The 20,526-nt window shown below is 43.6% G+C and overlaps 1 protein-coding gene across 4 annotated transcripts in view; it reads left to right on the top strand.

The window, feature by feature from the left end:
- The first annotated feature begins 1,792 nt into the window (after nt 1-1,792).
- nmt2 (N-myristoyltransferase 2) overlaps nt 1,793-20,526 on the top strand; it is a 56,675-nt gene continuing 37,941 nt past the window's right edge. For 3 of the 4 annotated variants that reach the window (XR_013500147.1, XR_013500146.1, XM_078235193.1), the window contains exons 1-2: nt 1,793-1,952; nt 18,663-18,801. Coding sequence is in view for 2 of the 4 variants with exons in the window: in XM_078235193.1 (XP_078091319.1) it covers nt 1,843-1,952; nt 18,663-18,801 (249 nt within the window). In the remaining 2 variants the exon portion in view is untranslated. The remainder of the gene's footprint in view (nt 1,953-18,662; nt 18,802-20,526) is intronic. The other variant, XM_078235214.1, reaches the window with a different exon arrangement.

Below are 20,526 nucleotides of genomic sequence, written 5' to 3'. Positions count from 1 at the left end.
CGAGTCCACGTTATTTCTGGGTCGAGTCTAGGATATTTGGGGTCGAATCTGGGTTATTTGTGGGTTGGGTGCGGGTTATTTATGGGTTGGGCGGGTTATTTGCGGGAGAGAACAGGTTATTTGTAGGGCGGTTGAGGGTTATCGGCAAGTTGGGTGCTGGAGATTTGTGGGTCGGGTGCGAGAGATTTGCGAGGCGGGTGCAGGTTACTTACAGGAGAGACTGGGTTATTCATGGGACGGGTGCGGGTTATTTGCGGAGCTGGCTATTCGTGAGGTGGATTACTTGCGGGTGCATGCTATTTGTGGAGCATTGTGAGTTATTTGTGGAGCATTGTGGGTTATTTGCAGAGCATTACGGGTTATTTGCAGGACATTGTGGGTTATTTGCAGGATATTGTGGGTCATTTGCGGGGCATTGAGTGTTATTTGCGGAGCGTTGTGGGTTATTTGTGGAGCATTGTGGGTTATTTGTGGAGCATTGTGGGTTATTTGCGGGGCATTGTGGGTTATTTGCAGGATATTGTGGGTCATTTGCGGGGCATTGTGGGTTATTTGCGGGGCATTGAGTGTTATTTGCGGAGCGTTGTGGGTTATTTGCAGAGCATTGCGAGTTATTTGCAGGACATTGTGGGTTATTTGCGGGGCATTGTGGGTTATTTGCGGGGCATTGTGGGTTATTTGCGGGGCATTGAGTGTTATTTGCGGAGCGTTGTGGGTTATTTGTGGGGCATTGTGGGTTATTTGCGGGGCAGTGTGGGTTATTTGCGGGGCATTGAGTGGTATTTGCGGAGCATTGTGGGTTATTTGCGGGGCATTGTGGGGCATTGTGGGTTATTTGCGGGGCATTGCAGGTTATTCATAGAGCATTGCGGGTTATTCATAGAGCATTGCAGGTTATTCATAGAGCATTGCATGTTATTTGCGGAGCATTGCAAGGCAGGTGTGGGTTATTTATGGGTTATTTGCAGATGCGGGTTATTTGTGGGGCGGGTGAGGGTTATCGGCAGGTTGGGTGTTAGAGAGTTGTGGGTCGGGTGCAAGAGATTTGTGAGGCGGGTCCAGGCTACTTACAGTCTGGGTTATTCATGGGGCGTTGCGGGTTATTTGAGGAGCGTTGCATGTCATTTGTGGAGCAATTACAGAGCATTGTGGGTTATTTGTGGGGCATTATGAGTTATTTGTGGATTATTTGCGGCTGTGGGTTATTTGTGGATTATTTGCAGCTGCGGGTTATTTGCAAGGCGTTGCAAATTATTTGTGGGTTATTTGCGGGGCGTTGCAAATTATTTGCGGGGCATTGCGAATTATTTGCGGGTTATTTGCAGGGTGGGTACGAGTTATTTGCAGGGCATTGCGAATTATTTGCAGGGCGGGTGCGGGTTATTTGCGTGGCATTGTGAATTATTTGCGGGTTATTTGCAGGGCGGGTGCGGATTATTTGCAGGGCGTTGTGGGTTATTTGCGGATTATTTGTGGTGGCGGGTTATTTGCGGATTATTTGCAGCTGCGGGTTATTTGCGGGGCGTTGCGAATTATTTGCTGGTTATTTGCGGGGCATTGTGAATTATTTGTGGGTTATTTGCAGGGCGGGTGCAGGTTATTTGCGGGGCATTGCGAATTATTTGCGGGTTATTTGCAGGGTGTTGCGAATTATTTGCGGGTTATTTGCAGGGTGTTGCGAATTATTTGTGAGTTATTTGTGGGACGTTGCGAATTATTTGCGGGTTATTTGCGGGGCGTTACGAATTATTTGCGGGTTATTTGCGGGGCGGGCGCTGTTCCCGTTCCCGCCGGGCGGCGGCGCTGTTTGCGGCTCCGGGCTGCCGGGCGGGCGGTTCAGTGATGGCGGAGGACAGCGAGTCGGCGGCCAGTCAGCAGAGTCTGGAGCTGGACGATCACGACACCTGCGGCATCGACGGAGACAACGAGGAGGAAAATGAGCAGACGCACAGGTAGTGGCCGCTAGCCGGGGGACGGGAGGGGAGCGGCCCGCCGGAGCCCCGAGCTGGGCAGAGGGATGGGCCTTCCCGGGGGTGGGCGGGTGGGTGTGAGCTGGGGCCCAGGGCCCGGCTGATAGGCAGCAAAGCCGGGGATACAGGGGGAGAGGAAAGCCCCTCATCCAGGAGGTGGGAGGGAGGCACCGGAGCGGTAATCCAGGTTGGGGGAAGCCGGGGAGAGGGCCGAGCCCCGGTAACTGGCTGCTTCCCAGGGAAATGAGGAGGTGGAGAGGGAGGGAAGAGGTCTCTGCCCCTCTATCACTCAGGGTCATTGCCTGGCCATTCACCCTTTGAGCCTGGCAGGTTTGACAGGTCATTATGTAGGTGGGTCAGTCCCCTGTCTGTAAAATTGGTAGGCAGATCACAAGGGATTGAATCTATCCCTTGCACTGTATACGCTTGGCAAGTAAATGGTGGTTGATGGCTGCCTGAGGATTGAACCCCTGCGCTGTATAAATTGGCAGGTTCAATCTCCCACCTGTAGGTTTGGCAGGTAAACGTGGAGGGCATGCTTGGTGGAGTGAGATCAGGTGATCAATCCATTGCACTCGCACAGTTTAAATTTACTTATTAGTGTCACAAACAGGCTTACATTAATATGCAATGAAGTTACTGTGAAAATGCCTTAGTCGCCACGCTCTGGCGCCTGTTTGGGTACACTGAGGGAGAATTTACCATGGCCAATGCATGTCTTTCGGACTGTGGGAGGAAACCCACACAGACACGGGGCGCACGTACAGACTCCACACAGACAGCGACCCAAGCCGGGAATCGAACCCGGGTCCCTGTCACTGTGAGGCAGCAGTGCTTGCCACTGTGAAAGATTGCAAGGCAAAAGCATCAACATAGCTTTTGTTTTCTTAAATCGTTAGTGGAAATGCATCTTTCTCTTCTGTCCCAGCCTCTGTCTCCAGTATGCTTTGTTTCATGAAAGTGAACATGAGACAAACTAACAGGGATGTAACCAGAAGTTGATCCCAGAAATGCAGTTGATTTTGCCAAAGGGCAAACAGATGAGGAGGTGGAAGGGACCACAAAAGATTTTGAGAGACTCCAGTAGTAGCAGTTGCGGAGCAGGGAAGAGAAACTGCTTCTGGAGGTGCACTGGCTATGATAGGTAAAGAGTATATCCAAACTAGGGATGTTTTCATTGAGCTGAGATGTGGAAGAAGATGGTGTCTAATTGGGATCTGCTGTCATTGGAATCATATATCTGGTACGGCCCTAATAAATGTATTTAGATTTACAACAACAGCAATTTATAATTGCGGTATATGGACTAACATTTGAATCACATTAGTAGAAATATTACTTGGTTTTGTTTAGTACAGAGCGCGCATATTGCTGAAAAAAGATGTTATCAAAGCTTTTTGTTTTGCACTGGTCAGGATCGCTTCCAAGAAGTTACTAAATTGTAACAGGGAAATAACAATTTATACTACATGAGAAGAGGGTGCTGATTGGTTAGCAAGTGGACTATGATTGGTGGAGATGTTACTATGGAGAATGCAGCATGGAGCTGCCCAGCTTTGTTCAAATTCAAACCAGGCAACCTGACTCTGATTGGTCGAGGTATTGCTCTGGAGAACGACGATTCCCTAAGCCTTTGTTTAGATGAAATAGGTGCAAAGTGTGCACATGTTCCTTCCGTCTGTCCCTGTGTGCGAATAAATGTGGCTTCTAGCATGTGTAAGTGAACCACACTGCAAACTCGACTGGCAATCTTAAATTGGTTTTCAGTGTAATTCTTAGCACGATCGGGATTGTTTAGCAGGTGCTGTCCAATCGTGGAATCATATCTAATGTTGGACATTATATTTCAAGTTTTGCAAGCACTAGCTGGTTGGGTACTGTCACTACATTGCCTGTGGTGAACAACTACAAATACCTGGCTTCACATTGCTGTTGAAATTCATATATAACATAGCTCATTTGTGTGATTGGACAGAACATCTTTTAGGCTTGATGGCAGCATGCTGTTAGTGGAGAACATCACTTGTGTTGTTACTGCATAGTAATAGGTTGCAATGGCTAGCTTCATCTTTTGCTCAAATGTTTGAGACACCTTATCCTTCCAAGGTAATTTGAGGTAGACTGGACACTTTTCAGCACTGATAGTGACAGCCTTACGCCTATTCAGGAGTTTATACAATATAGAGCGAGCGATGATCTGATGAGGGGAGCTATTATCCCACAGGATGATTTTGATGTGCTCCATTTCAGCATCAAGCTTGCATGGTGAACAAATGGCTCTGACCTTATTTATGAGCTTGCCGATAAAGCCAATATAATAGTGTGTGGAAATGCAGGAATCCCAAAGCGTTTATTGACCAGTGAAGATAGGCTTGCGATAGACAGTAGTAGAGACACCATTGACAGGTTTCTCAGCTAGAACATCAAGGAAAAAGGGAAGAAACCCATTTGACTGTTTCATTTCAATGGTGAATGTGAACACTAAATGAAGCCCATTCACCTTTGAACTGAAGCATTCAAAAAAGCCCCTTTTTCCTTGATGTGCTAGTTTACAAATTTGCCAATGGTTTCTCTTCTATTATCTACTGCAAGCCTAGCTTCACTGGTGAATATGCATGTTGGAATCCCTACAATTTCATGCACTATAAGATTCGCTTTAACAGCATTCTAGTAAATAGGGCCCAAGCCATTTGCTCATTGCACAAGCTGAAATGTGAGCACATCAGCATCATCCTGTGGGATAATGGCTACCCTGATTGGATCATCACTCTCTGTATTTTGGGCAAACTTATGGACCTGAGGCTGCCATCTTTCGATTCTGAAAAGTGCCCAGTCTACCTCGAATTATCCTGGAAGGGTAAGGTGTAACAAATATTTGAGCAACAGATGAAGCTAGTCATTGCATGTTATTACTATGCAGTAGCAACTAACAGAATGCTGCCATAGAAAATCATAGAAATCATAGAAACCCTACAGTGCAGAAGGAGGCCATTCGGCCCATCGAGTCTGCACCGACCACAATCCCACCCAGGCCCTACCCCCACATATTTTACCCGCTAATCCCTCTAACCTACACATCCCAGGACTCTAAGGGGCAATTTTTTTTTTTAACCTGGCCAATCAACCTAACCCGCACATCTTTGGACTGTGGGAGGAAACCGGAGCACCCGGAGGAAACCCACGCAGACACGAGGAGAATGTGCAAACTCCACACAGACAGTGACCCGAGCAGGGAATCGAACCCAGGACCCTGGAGCTGTGAAGCAGCAGTGCTAACCACTGTGCTACCGTGCCGCGCTACCGTGCCATCAAGCCAGAGAGATGTTCTACCGACCACACAATGAGTAATATGGCATAAGAATTTCAGTGCCACCGCGATGTCAGGTATGTAGGCCGTACGTTCCAATGATTGGTGGATAGTACCAAACAGCAGGCAAAGTACTGACCATATCCAATCTGCCCAAATCTCAAAATACAGTGTTCAACATTAGACGCGATTCTGGGACTGGACAGCGTCTGCTAAACAATCCTGAGTGTGCTAAGAATTACACTGAAAATCAATTTTAGATTGCCAGTCAGGCTAACAATGTGGCTCACTTGCATGTGCTCAGAGCCTCATACATTCACACACGAGGTCCTGTCCTTGCAGACAGAAGGAAGATGTCCACATATGACACCTTTTTCAACTCAAGCAGTCATTCGCTGGTTCATTGTCCAGAGCAATGCCTTGACCAATCAGAGTCAAGCTGCCCTTTTGAATTTGAACACTGCTGGGCAGTTAACTGCTCCATGCTGCATTCTCCACGGCAACACCCCAGCCAATTAGGGTCCACTTGCCAATCAATCGGCGTTCTCTTCTCATGCAGTAAAAATTGTCATTCCCCCGTTACAGTTTGATAATTTCTTGCAAGCTATCCTGATAAGTCAAAGGCAAAAAGTTTAGAATGCATGGCTTTTTAAGCAATACAATTTTTTTTCTTCTGAACATGTAAACTCAAAAGTTTAACATGTTTTTATTTCACTGTATGTAGCACGCAGCTGATTTAGGGGAGATGGTAGGGTAGTGGTATTATCACCTGGACTAGTAATCTAGAAGCCCAGGCGATTGCACTGGGAGAATGGGTTCAGATCCCATCATGGCAGCAGGTGGAATTTAAATTCAATTAATAAAATCCGGAAGCCAGCCTCAGTAATGGTGACTCTGAAACTATCATCGATTGTTGTAAAAACCCATCTAGTTCACAAAGACCTTGTAGGAAAATAATCTGCCATCTTTACCTGATATGGCCTACATGTGGATCTAGACCCACAGCAATCTGGTAAACTGTTCTCTGAAATGGCCTAGCAAACAACTCAGTTCAAGGACAATTAGGGATGAGCAACAAATGCTGGTGTTGCCGGTGTTGCCAGTGATGCTAATATCCCATTGCAGAATTTTAAAAATGCTAGTTTGACCTTTAAAGTATCTGGGGTGACTAGGCAGGGATTAAAAACATGAATATAGATTAGCACTCAGAAATTATTTCTTCCAGGACTGAATATGCAAGCTACGCACCCAATGCGCTGTAACCTCTCCATTCTGAAATGCTTTGGACCCAGCTAGTTCTGGATTTTGGAATTTTTTATAGAATGGTATTAGAATGCCTAACCACAAATATGTGAACTGGCAAACACCATAGGTATAAATATTTACTAGTAAATTAAATTGATAAAACATCATAAAGCAGTAATTTAAAAATGTATTACCCATCCAAATACAATATCTTCCATGTTTCCGCACCACAAAGTATTGTAATAAAATGATGCAGGGAACGTCGAACATTGGGCCTGCTCAAAATATTTCCAGACAACTGGATATTTCCGAGCAGTTGATCTCTGTACTGGAGAGATTACAGTGCATTTCATTGTTTTGTGCTGGTAAAATTCTTGGTGGAAATTGTGCTTACATTTTTAAAAGCCTACAGTAGCATGTTAACTGTGCACACTTGTGTCCTAATTGTAGCCAAATATGTGGTTTACTTCGTATTTTGTAGTGAGCTTTGGTGAAAAGTCACAGTTGGATTGCATGAATTTGTTGTTATCAACATACCAAACACTCGAGATGAAACTCTTTCAGCCACTATCATAAAGAGATCTAGAGAAGTACAGAATAATACTGTTTAAAAATGTAGGGTTCTGTTGTTTCATGTGTGTGAGAAGAACCGGGGTTTGAGAGAGTATGTTTGAAGTACTAGATTGTTTGGAGTAATTGGAGCAATAATTTAATCACGGTTTAGGTAATGTAATAACCTACAACAGATAACTGCCATCTGAAAGACAGAATTGAATTATTTATTTGAAATTGTCCCTGTGTGCTGTGTTTCAGTTTAGACCATTGACATGTTATGGAGTGATTGCTGTTACTTTTATGTTCACTTTATCCCCGTAACCCCACACATTTACCATGGCTAATCCACCTAACCTACACATTCCATGGATTACGAGTTTATCAAGAAATAATTTGCAGTTGATTGCCAAGTTAGCTGTGACTAGTTGATTAACCTCACCCAAGGCATTCCTTAGATCCATGCTTCTTATCATTTCTCCAATCTTCCAGCCCTTCTTTGATTTGAATTCTGTCATCAAGAGACTCAACTGTCTTTATTGTTTCATGGGATGTGGGCATCACTGATTAGGCCCTTGAGTGTCCTTGAGTGGTTTGCTGGATCATTCCAGAGGACAGATAAGAGTTAACCTCATTGCTGTGGGCCTGAAGTCACATGGAGGCCAAACCAGATAAGGATGGCAGATTTTCTTTACAGTGAACTAAATGGGTTTTACAACAATCAATGATAGTTTCTTGGTCACCATCACTGAGACTAGCTTTATATTCCAGATTTATTAATTGAATTTAAATTCCACCAGCTGTCTTGGTGAGATTTGAATCTGTGTTCCCAGAGAATTAGTCTGGGCCTTTACCAGTCCAGTGGCATTAACATTAGGTCACCACCTCACCTGTTTTCTTGAACTGTTGCTGCTAAACTGCTGACCACCAAACTTTCCTGGTCCCCATGCTAGTTATGATGTGGAGATGCCGGTGTTGGACTGGGGTAAGCACAGTAAGAAGTCTCACAACACCAGGTTAAAGTCCAACAGGTTTATTTGGCAGCACAAGCTTTCGGAGTCTCGCTCCTTCATCAGGTGAGTGAGGAGTTGTGTTCACAAACAGGGCATATACAGACACACACTCAATTTACAAGATAATGGTTGGAATGCGAGTCTTTACAGGTAATCAAGTCTTAAAGGTACAGACAATATGAGTGGAGAGAGGGCCAAGCACAGGTTAAAGAGATGTGTATTGTCTCCAGCCGGGACAGTTAATGAGATTTTGCAAGCCCAGGCAAGTCGTGAGGTTACAGATAGTGTGACATGAACCCAAGATCCTGGTTGAGGCCATCCTCATGTGTGCGGAACTTGGCTACCCCATGCTAGTTGACATTCTAACTGGTCCCCTTTCAACTCTTTTGCCCACTCTTTTAAACTACTGTCATCAACTCATCCTCAAAAAAGAAACATTCTTAACCTTTCTGTTTCTTGCAGACTACCCTCCCATTACCATTTTCTCTTTCCTCCCCAAAGTCCTTAAACACTTCCCAAGACCATACCTGAACTCCATGTTTGAATCTTGCCAGTTTCTGTCCATGTTGCTGCACCCAACTAGCTCTAATTAAACTTGTGCATTTCAAACTCTGTGACTTTGATTGTGATGCACTATTCCTGCTGGTCCTATTTGGTCTCCAAACTTTGATGCAGTTAATGACACTAACCTTTTCTATGCTTCAGCTCGGTGGAGCTCTCCTAGTCTGGATGCATAGGAAGACTACAAATAAGAGGAGTAGACCATATGGCCTTTGAAGCCTGCTCTAACATTCAATACAATCATGGATAATCTTGGACTTCAAACCCATTTCCTGCCTGCTCCCCATATCTCAAATTCCTTGAAACCAAAATTCTGTCGATCACAGTCTTAAATAGATTAAACACTGGAGTATCCACAACCCTCGGGTAGAGAATGCCAAAGAGTCACATCCCTTTTGAGTGAAGTAATTTCTTCTCATCTGAGTCCTAAATGATCGACATCTTATCCTGAGACTGTGCCCACATATTTTAGACTTTCCAACCAGCGGAAACAATCTCACTGTCCACCCTATCAAGCCCATTCATAATGTTGTATACTTCAATGAGATCACCCCTCATTCTGCTAAACACTGGAGAATATAAGCCCAATTTAATTAGCCTCTCATCATACAACAATTCTTCATCCCAGGGACCAATTTAGTGAACCTTCACTACCACCTCCAATGCAAGTATGTCCTTTTCTAAATGTGGAGACCCCAAAACTGTACACAGTATTCCAGATGAGGTCTCACCAAAGCCTTGTACAATTGTGGTAAGATTTCTTTATTCTTGTGCTCTCAATCCACTTGCAACAAAGACCAACATGTCATTTACACATTTTATTTATAAAAGCCAGAGTCCCAGAAATGGCTTTCTTCTCTGCCCTCACTATTAACTCTGAAGTCCTCCAAGGATATAGGGTTAGCTGTACACTAACATTTAGCTATACCTCTGCAAGTGTACACTGTACTGTTTTATGTTTTATTACAAATTTTGGTGGCTTTGAGCATAACTTGATGGAGATTCTCACATTACGTGTGACATAAAATGTTTCCAGGATAGTTATTGTTTGTGGGGTAGCCGAGGTGACCAGTACTGCCCAAACTTTAGACAATACAAGACTCACGAAGCCAGTATTTCTGAATTAAAGACGTAACTTTATTTTAACCAGCAGCTGCCAGGAGACCATCAAAAGGTCTGGCATAGAGCAGCAAAACCTCTCTGATGAATCCAGCATACACAATCAAAAACAGATCAATTTATTTTTTCTTATCAATCATTCCTGCCTTTCAGTAACTTTTAAATCATTCATTTTCAAGATTTACAAATCAATAATAATACATGTCAAATATGTTAGCCAATCGCATTTCACCTCTCAGCGTAATGGTATTTTATTAATCCGTGTAATCCGGAAGCTAACTCCTGTCTAAACCCTGGTTACCTAAGTAACTTATGACGCTCAGCCAGAGTTCAAATAAATGTTCTCACGGGTTCTCTTAAAGTTCACTGTCTAACCAACCTAACTCGTGACACCACGTCTGGGCACCAGTCCATCTCATCCAGACAGGGAATAAACCGTATTCATAAAATATGATTTTGTTCTCTATGATTCTTCCATCCGAAACTTTACTGATAAAACTTGAATATTTCCAAGACCCAAATATTCTCTTGAAATATGTCTTCGCCCTAATGACTTTTACCATAATGCCTTGTGGTAAAATGCTTTTTGACTAAAGTGAACAATATTCCTTAAAATCAATAATAATCATTCTAAATATCAGCTTGTGTGTTTTACAATCATAATCACTCGTTTGAATCAATTACTGCATCTCGTGTAAATTGCTTCTTGTTAGTTCATAAATTTATTTTTAAAAGTCATTTAACTGAATGCTGCTAGCTCTGTCAGTGCCTTTTAATGTCTACTGGTTGAAAATCTTACTAATCGTATTACCCCACTTCACTTAGCAATGTCCAAGCATAAAGTGCATAAAAAATAATACTTACACTGTGCAATTATTGCTATCTTTACTGCATCTCTACTTGCATTATACGATCAGATGGTATTGATGCACCACTTTCTGTAGAAGTATATTAAGACCATAAGACATAGGAGCGGAAGTAAGGCCATTCGGCCCATCGAGTCCACTCCACCATTCAATCATGGTTGATTTCAACTCCATTTACCCGCTCTCTCCCCATAGCCCTTAATTCCTCGAGAAATCAAGAATTTATCAATTTCTGTCTTGAAGACGCTCAACGTCTCGGCCTCCACAGCCCTCTGTGGCAATGAATTCCACAGACCCACCACTCTCTGGCTGAAGAAATTTCTCCTCATCTCTGTTCTAAAGTGACTCCCTTTTATTCTAAGGCTGTGCCCCCGCGTCCTAGTCTCCCCTGTTAATGGAAACAACTTCCCTACGTCCATCCTATCTAAGCCGTTCATTATCTTGTAAGTTTCTATCAGATCTCCCCTCAACCTCCTAAACTCCAATGAATATAATCCCACGATCCTCAGACGTTCATCGTATGTCAGGCCTACCATTCCTGGGATCATCCGTGTGAATCTCCGCTGGACCCGCTCCAGTGCCAGTATGTCCTTCCTGAGGTGTGGGGCCCAAAATTGCTCACAGTACTCCAAATGGGGCCTAACCAGTGCTTTATAAAGCCTCAGAAGTACATCCCTGCTTTTGTATTCCAAGCCTCTTGAGATAAATGACAACATTACATTTGCTTTCTTAATTACGGACTCAACCTGCAAGTTTACCTTTAGAGAATCCTGGACTAGGACTCCCAAGTCCCTTTGCACTTTAGCATTATGAATTTTGTCACCGTTTAGAAAATAGTCCATGCCCCTATTCTTTTTTCCAAAGTGTACGACCTCGCACTTGCCCACGTTGAATTTCATCAGCCACTTCTTGGACCACTCTCCTAAACTGTCTAAATCTTTCTGCAGCCTCCCCACCTCCTCAATACTACCTGCCCCTCCACCTATCTTTGTATCATCGGCAAACTTGGCCAGAATGCTCCCAGTCCCGTCATCTAGATCGTTAATATATAAAGAGAACAGCTGTGGCCCCAACACTGAACCCTGCGGGACACCACTTGTCACCGGTTGCCATTCTGAGAAAGAACCTTTTATCCCAACTCTCTGCCTTCTGTCTGACAGCCAATCGTCAATCCATGTTAGTACCTTGCCTCGAATACCATGGGCCCTTATTTTACTCAGCAGTCTCCCGTGAGGCACCTTGTCAAAGGCCTTTTGGAAGTCAAGATAGATAACATCCATTGGCTCTCCTTGGTCTAACCTATTTGTTATCTCTTCAAAGAACTCTAACAGGTTTGTCAGGCACGACCTCCCCTTACTAAATCCATGCTGACTTGTCTTAATCCGACCCTGCACTTCCAAGAATTTAGAAATCTCATCCTTAACGATGGATTCTAGAATTTTGCCAACAACTGAGGTTAGGCTAATTGGCCTATAATTTTCCATCTTTTTTCTTGTTCCCTTCTTGAACAGTGGGGTTACAACAGCGATTTTCCAATCCTCTGGGACTTTCCCTGACTCCAGTGACCTTTGAAAGATCATAACTAACGCCTCCACTATTTCTTCAGCTATCTCCTTTAGAACTCTAGGATGTAGCCCATCTGGGCCCGGAGATTTATCAATTTTCAGACCTTTTAGTTTCTCTAGCACTTTCTCCTTTGTGATGGCAACCATATTCAACTCTGCCCCCTGACTTTCCTGAATTGTTGGGATATTACTCATGTCTTCTACTGTGAAGACTGACGCAAAGTACTTATTAAGTTCCTCAGCTATTTCCTTGTCTCCCATCACTAGATTACCAGATTAACACTGGCACCTGCATTAATCCTAATTCAACAATATTTTGACATAATCCTAACTCAACAGTATTTCAATAATTAAGATTGCTTTCTTAAACGAGCCAGATGTGAGGAAGTTGATTTGCTTTCACCTCTGGCACTTGGATTGCGATTCAGTCCAGCCTGATAGGGTTCATGTTTCCACTCTCTGTTAGCTACATACTTGATCTGATTTTTGAATGATTTCAAGCCAGGTCCCAGTAGGCATAGATCTACTTCAGACTGTTCATGAATGATTCATTTATAATTGACGAAGGAGAGCAGTGTTGGAGTGATATTTAAAAGCAGTGTCAGTGAGCAGTCATTGCTTTAATGCTGGCTTGCATTGTTCTTCACTGAGAAATAGGCACGGTTGTAGGTGTTCATTCTTAAACATGTACTAAGAGCTCAGTTGGCTGGCCGTAGTAAAATGTTTAATTGAACCGATAGTTCTGTACTAACAATAGTTTAGTCAGCACTTGAAATTATGGCCAGAATTTTACCGGCATGCCCGCCCCGATTCCAGGGCCAGGCGATGCTTGGAGAACGGCATTCTCTGTTGGCCTCGGGCGGGATCGTACGAACCTCGAGCGGACGTGCTGGTAAAATTCCGCCCTATGTGTCTTCATTAAAAAGTTCAATTCTGGTTAAGTTTGAAGTCATAGTACATTGGTGAAATCTGAAAGCAACAGGCTTTAACTAGACATTTCTAAGAAAGCTGACGGGATGAATGTTAGATAAATGAAGCCCGAAAGTGAAGAAGATCCAAATAAGTTTCAGTTGCTGCATGGGTAAAGTAAATGAAAATAGATGGTGAATGAAAGGATGTGGGATTGGAAGCTCAGATCATTGTTAAAAGTGAGATGAGATTGTTTGTCCCCATTATGAATAGCCTATATCATTGATTGATTAGGTGTGAGGTTTCTGGCAGAAGCTGACAGGCTGGCTTTGGTTTTGTTAAACTAAAAAATGTCCTTGCCCAACTGAAAATTAATGTTAGTCAGCTTAGCCGCAAGGGGACTGATGGATCAAGTTGGATATCAATGTCATACAAATAAGGCCGTTGAGGTAAAATAGTCCTTTTGATCTCTGCTCCTTGCCTGCAGGAAATACACGACATTAAGGCAACAAATAGTTGTCATGCTGAATCTTCTTAATTATATTTTAGACGGTCTATTGTGACAGTGTGAAAACTGTGAATCACAAAGACCAATTTAAACCTAGAAAGACTTGATGAGATTAAGGGCAGTTAGATGTTAATCCTAGTCATTAATACTCACATTTTCTTTGAAACTTGAAGTGGTGCAGTCGTGCTATTAAGTTTTAGAAGATGCTAAATCAGCTAATATGTGAAACCTCTTTGAGCGACATATCTTAAATCTAACCTCTGATGAGTAGACTAACAGAAATATAGTAACAGTTTCAGGCAGGAGAAACTCGTCAGCAATCCCATCCCACCATATTCCTCTCGTACATCTCTAATAATAAAAACAAAATATTATGGATGCTGGAGATATGAAATAAAAATAGAGTGTGCTAGAAAAATTCAGAGGTCTGGCAGCATCTGTGGAGAGGGAGGCAGAGTTAATGCTTTGAGTCCTCTTCAGAACTTATGATATACAATTTATATTAGTAACTTTGGTGAAGTGACTGTAGCCAAATTTGCTGATGATACAAATATAAATTGGAGAGCAAATTTTGAGAAGGGCACAGAGAGCCTGCAAAGTGATGTAGTTAAGAGAGTGGGCAAATGTTTGGCCAGAAGGAGTATAATATAGAGAAATGTGAGGTTTATCACTTTGGCAGGAGCAATCTAACAGCAGAATAATATTTAAATAAAGACTGCAGAATATTGCAGTACAGAGGGATCTGGGCATCATGTACATGCTCAGATCCCTCTTGACTGCAGCATTCTTCAATCTTGCTCTATTATAATAATAATGCATGTTTTTAGCATGAGTAAATTAACCATATTATGAGCTCAACTGATTATCTTAAATTGAACATCAATGTAACTAATAGTGCACTCAGGATTGCTCAGCAAGTGCTGCCCAATTGTGGAATCACAGCTAACATTAGAAGTTTTGTTTTGGATTTTGCAAGCATGGACTGATTGAATACAGTCTGCACAATCTAGCAAAATTTAGGTTTTAGTGGAGACATCGCTAAAATCATCAGCACAATGTTCCCACAGCTAAAAAGTAAACAATGTTGAGATATGTAACAAGGAGTCTAACACATGAATACATCTGTGTATTTGGCCCTGTTGAGGTGATATCACAGAATCATAGACACCTGCAGCATAGAAGGAAGCCATTCAGCCAGTCAAGAACAAAGAACAATACAGCACAGGAACAGGCCCTTCAGCCCTCCAAGCCCTTGCCGCTCCCTGGTCCAAACTAGACCATTCTTTTGTATCCCTCCATTCCCATTCCGTTCATATGGCTATCTAGATAAGTCTTAAACGTTCCCAGTGTGTCCGTCTCCACCACCTTGCCTGGCAGCGCATTCCAGGCCCCCACCACCCTTTGTGTAAAATATGTCCTTCTGATATCTGTGTTAAACCTCCCCCCCCCTTCACCTTGAACCTATGACCCCTCGTGAACGTCACCACCGACCTGGGGAAAAGCTTCCCACCGTTCACCCTATCTATGCCTTTCATAATTTTATACACCTCTATTAAGTCTCCCCTCATCCTCCGTCTTTCCAGGGAGAACAACCCCAGTTTACCCAATCTCTCCTCATAACTAAGCCCCTCCATACCAGGCAACATCCTGGTAAACCTCCTCTGTACTCTCTCCAAAGCCTCCACGTCCTTCTGGTAGTGTGGCGACCAGAACTGGACGCAGTATTCCAAATGCGGCCGAATCAACGTTCTATACATCTGCAACATCAGACCCCAACTTTTATACTCTATGCCCCGTCCTATAAAGGCAAGCATGCCATATGCCTTCTTCACCGCCTTCTTCACCACCTTCTCCACCTGTGACGTCACCTTCAAGGATCTGTGGACTTGCACACCCAGGTCCCTCTGCGTATCTACACCCTTTATGGTTCTGCCATTTACCGTATAGCTCCTCCCTACATTATTTCTACCAAAATGCATCACTTTGCATTTATCAGGATTGAACTCCATCTGCCATTTCTTTGCCCAAATTTCCAGCCTATCTATATCCTTCTGTAGCTTCTGACAATGCTCCTCACTATCTGCAAGTCCTGCCAATTTTGTGTCGTCCGCAAACTTACTGATCACCCCAGTTACACCTTCTTCCAGATTGTTTATATAAATCACAAACAGCAGAGGTCCCAATACAGAGCCCTGCGGAACACCACTAGTCACAGGCCTCCAGCCGGAAAAAGACCCTTCCACTACCACCCTCTGTCTTCTGTGACCAAGCCAGTTCTCCACCCATCTAGCCACCTCCCCCTTTATCCCATGAGATCCAACCTTTTTCACCAGCCTACCATGAGGGACTTTGTCAAACGCTTTACTGAAGTCCATATAGACGACACCCATGGCCCTTCCCTCGTCAACCATTCTGGTCACTTCTTCAAAAAACACCACCAGGTTAGTGAGGCATGACCTCCCTCTCACAAAACCATGCTGACTATCGTTAATGAGTTTATTCCTTACTAAATGCGCATACATCCTATCTCTAAGAATCTTCTCCAACAACTTCCCCACCACGGACGTCAAGCTCACCGGCCTATAATTACCCGAGTTATCCTTCCTACCCTTCTTAAATAACGGGACCACATTAGCTATCCTCCAATCCTCTGGGACCTCACCTGGGTCCAGTGACGAGACGAAGATTTGCGTCAGAGGCCCAGCGATTTCATCTCTCGTCTCCCTGAGCAGCCTTGGATAGATTCCATCAGGCCCTGGGGATTTGTCAGTCTTTATATTCTCTAACAAACCTAACACTTCCTCCCTTGTAATGGAGATTTTCTCCAACGGTTCAACACTCCCCTCCGAGACTCTCCCAGTCAACACATCCCTCTCCTTTGTGAATACCAATGCAAAGTATTCATTTAGGATCTCCCCAACCTCTTTGGGCACCAAGCATAATTCCCCACTTTTGTCCCCGAGAGGTCCGATTTTTTCCCTGACAACCCTTTTGTTCCTAACGTATGAATAAAATGCCCTGGGATTCTCCTTAATCCTGTCTGCCAAGGACATTTTGTGACCCCTTTTCGCCCTTCTAATTCCCCGTTTGAGTTCTTTCCTACTTTCTTTGTACTCCTCCAGAGCTCCCTCCGTTTTTAGCTGCCTGGACCTAACATACGCCTCTCTTTTCTTTTTGACCAGTCCCTCAATTTCCCTGTTTATCCACGGTTCTCGAATCCTACCCTTCCCATCCTTTTTTACAGGCACATGCCTGTCCTGCAGCCCTAACAACTGTTCCTTAAAAGACTCCCACATGCCAGATGTGGATTTACCCTCAAACAGCCTCTCCCAATCAAGAGCTGCCAATTTCTGCCTAATCCCACTAAAGTTAGCCTTCCCCCAATCCAACACCTTACCCTTGGGACACCACTCATCCTTTTCCATTACTATCCTAAAGCTAACAGAATTGTGGTCACTATTTGCTACATGTTCCCCGACCTAAACTTTGAAGACCTGACCGGGCTCATTCCCCAGTACTAGGTCCAGTATAGCCCCCTCTCTAGTCGGGCTATCTACATATTGTTCCAAAGAACCCTCCTGTACGCATTTTACAAATTCCTCCCCATTCAGAGTCCCAGCTCTCAGCGATTTCCAGTCTATACCAGGGAAATTGAAGTCTCCCACGACAACAATCCTATTTTTCCTGCACCTATCCAGTATCTCCTGACATATCCGTTCTTCCACTTCCCTTGGGCTGTTGGGGGGCCTGTAGTATACCCCCAACATAGTGACCGCGCCCTTCCTGTTTCTAAGCTCCACCCAGAGTGACTCGTTACACGACCCCTCTGAATTATCCTCCCTCTGCACCACTGTTATATGCTCTCCAACTAATACTGCTACTCCTCCACCTCTTTTGGCCCCTCCTCTGTCTCGCCTAAACAGTCATACTTGTGCTGGCTCTTTGAAAGAGTAGTTATGACTAGTTCCTATGCATTTTGTGTATAACCCTCTAAGACCCAACTCTCTTTCAACAGCACAAGAAATAGGGGCAGAATTATGTCATTGGTCCCTCGAGCCATAATAAGTTCATTGGTGATTCAATTGCCTTAACTCCACTTTTGTCCAGCTACCCATGCCCTTGATTCCCCTGTGGATCAAAAATCTGTCTAACACAGCCTTGAATGTATTTAATAAGTCAGCCTGCACTACTCGCTGGGTAAGGGAATTCCAAAGATTAACAATCCCTGAGAGAGAACATTCCACCTAATCTCCCTCATAAATGGGAGACCTCTTCTTGTAAAACTCTAGCCCCTAGTTCTAGATTCCCCCATGAGGGGAAAACATCCTCTCAGCATCTACCCTGTCAAGCTACCTCAGAATCTTAAATGCCTCAGTAAGACCAGCTCTCATTCTTCTCAACTTCAATGAGAGACCCAACTTAATGAGACGACCTCTTCATCCCTGGATCAATCTGATTAATTCATTGAACTACCTCCAATGCAAATATATCCCCACTGAAATAAGGTGACCAAAACTGTGCACAGTACTGTAGGTGCAATTTCACTAATGCTCTGTACAGTTGTAACAAGACTTCCCTACTTTTATACTCCATCCCTTACAATAAAAGCCAACATTCCATTTGTCTTCCTAATTACTTGCTGTTCCTGCATGCTTATTTCTTGTGATTCGTGTGCAACTAACACCCAGACCCCTCTGTAGCCCAGATTTCTGCCGTCTCTCTGTTTAAATAATAATCTGCTGTTTCATTGTTCCTTCCAAAGTTGTTGAAATAAGTTAGAGCATGGAGAGCCTATAGTTCTCTGTCACTTCCTCCATGGTAACGCCACAATCAAATTAGAGTTGACTTGCCAGCTAGTCTTCACCCTATTTTCTCCTGCAGTATAAATTGTTGTGATCATGTGAAATTTGGTGTTCTTGCATTTGTCTGGTGCAGTGCAAGTTGAAAAACTTCGACAACATGTAGCAATCTATGCATTTTGTACTACCAAACCACTTGTTTGTTGTAATGTCTGTTTTCCCCTTTTGTTTTCCAAACTTGTTGACAGAAGCCCTGGAGGGGATACTGGAGCCAGAAAAAAGAAGAAAAAGCAGAAAAAAAAGAAAGAGAAGCCTAGTTCTGCTAGCACCAAGTCAGACTCTGCTTCAGATTCACAGGAAATCAAAGTTCAACAGCCTCCTTCAAAAGTGAAGTTTTTTTTTCAATGTTCATTTATTTACATTATATGCAGGACAAAAAAATAAAAACTTAATTTCTTAGGTAAAAGTACCTTTAGGTATGCTTTAACACTGGAGTACCGTTTGATAAACTTCAAGTGGACTAGTGCTTAGAATTTGGGTAATTTATCTACCAGCTTGCTCCTGACTAGTAAGTGAGATGACTGTTAGTGTAGATGCTGTATGCACTAGTAGCAGCATTCTATGGTCAACATGATTTGCTGTTAACCTAATACTGACTAGTTGGATTCACTGCCTAGACTCTTTCGACCATTATTTTCCAATGTCATTCAATTTTGAGCCAAATACAGTACATAGAACCATAGAAAATTACAGCTCAGAAACAGGAGTTTTGGCCCTTCTTGTCTGTGCCGAACCATTTTTTGCCTAGTCCCACTGACCTGCACTTGGACCATATCCCTCCACACCCCTCTCATCCATGAACCCGTCCAAGTTTTTCTTAAATGTTAAAAGTGACCCCACATTTACCACTTTATCCGGCAGCTCATTCCGCACTCCCACCACTCTCTGCGTGAAGAAGCCCCCCCTAATATTCCCTTTAAACTTTTCTCCTTTCACCCTTAACCCATGCCCTCTGGTTTTTTTCTCCCCTAGCCTCAGCGGAAAAAGCCTGCTTGCATTCACTCTATCTATACCCATCAAAATCTTATACACCTCTATCAAATCTCCCCTCAATCTTCTACGCTCCAGGGAATAAAGTCCCAACCTATTCAATCTCTCTCTGTAACTCAGCTTCTCAAGTCCCGGCAACATCCTTGTGAACCTTCTCTGCACTCTTTCAACCTTATTTACATCCTTCCTGTAACTAGGTGACCAAAACTGTACACAATACTCCAAATTCGGCCTCACCAATGCCTTATATAACCTTACCATAACACTCCAACTTTTATACTCGATACTCCGATTTATAAAGGCCAATGTACCAAAGGCACTCTTTACGACCCTATCCACCTGTGACGTCACCTTTAGGGAATTCTGTACCTGTATTCCCAGATCCCTCTGTCCAACCGCACTCTTCAGTGTCCTACCATTTACCCTGTACGTTCTACTTTGGTTTGTCCTTCCAATGTGCAATATCTCACACTTGTCTGCATTAAATTCCATTTGCCATTTTTCAGCCCATTTTTCTAGTTGGTCCAAATCCTTCTGAAAGCTTTGAAAACCTTCCTCACTGTCCACAACACCTCCAATCTTTGTATCATCAGCAAACTTGCTGATCCAATTTACCACATTATCATCCAGATCATTGATATAGATGACAAACAACAATGGACCCAACACCGATCCCTGCGGCACACCACTAGTCACAGGCCTCCACTCAGAGAAGCAATCCTCCACAACCACTCTCTGGCTTCTTCCATTGAGCCAGTGTCTTATCCAATTTACTACCTCCCCATGTATACCTAGCGACTGAACCTTCCTAACTAACCTCCCATGAGGGACTTTGTCAAAGGCCTTGCTGAAATCCAGGTAGACAACATCCACCGCCTTCCCTTCATCCACTTTCCTGGTAACCTCCTCGAAAAACTCTAATAGATTGGTCACACTTGACCTACCACGCACAAAGCCATGTTGACTCTCCCTAATAAGTCCCTGTCTATCCAAATATTTGTAGATCCTATCCCTTATCACACCTTCCAATAACTTGCCCACCACCGACGTCAAACCTACTGG

The sequence above is a fragment of the Mustelus asterias genome, chromosome 2 (genome assembly GCF_964213995.1).
Source record: "Mustelus asterias chromosome 2, sMusAst1.hap1.1, whole genome shotgun sequence".
NCBI lineage: Eukaryota > Metazoa > Chordata > Chondrichthyes > Carcharhiniformes > Triakidae > Mustelus > Mustelus asterias.
This window is presented reverse-complemented; position numbering and strand designations above follow the sequence as displayed.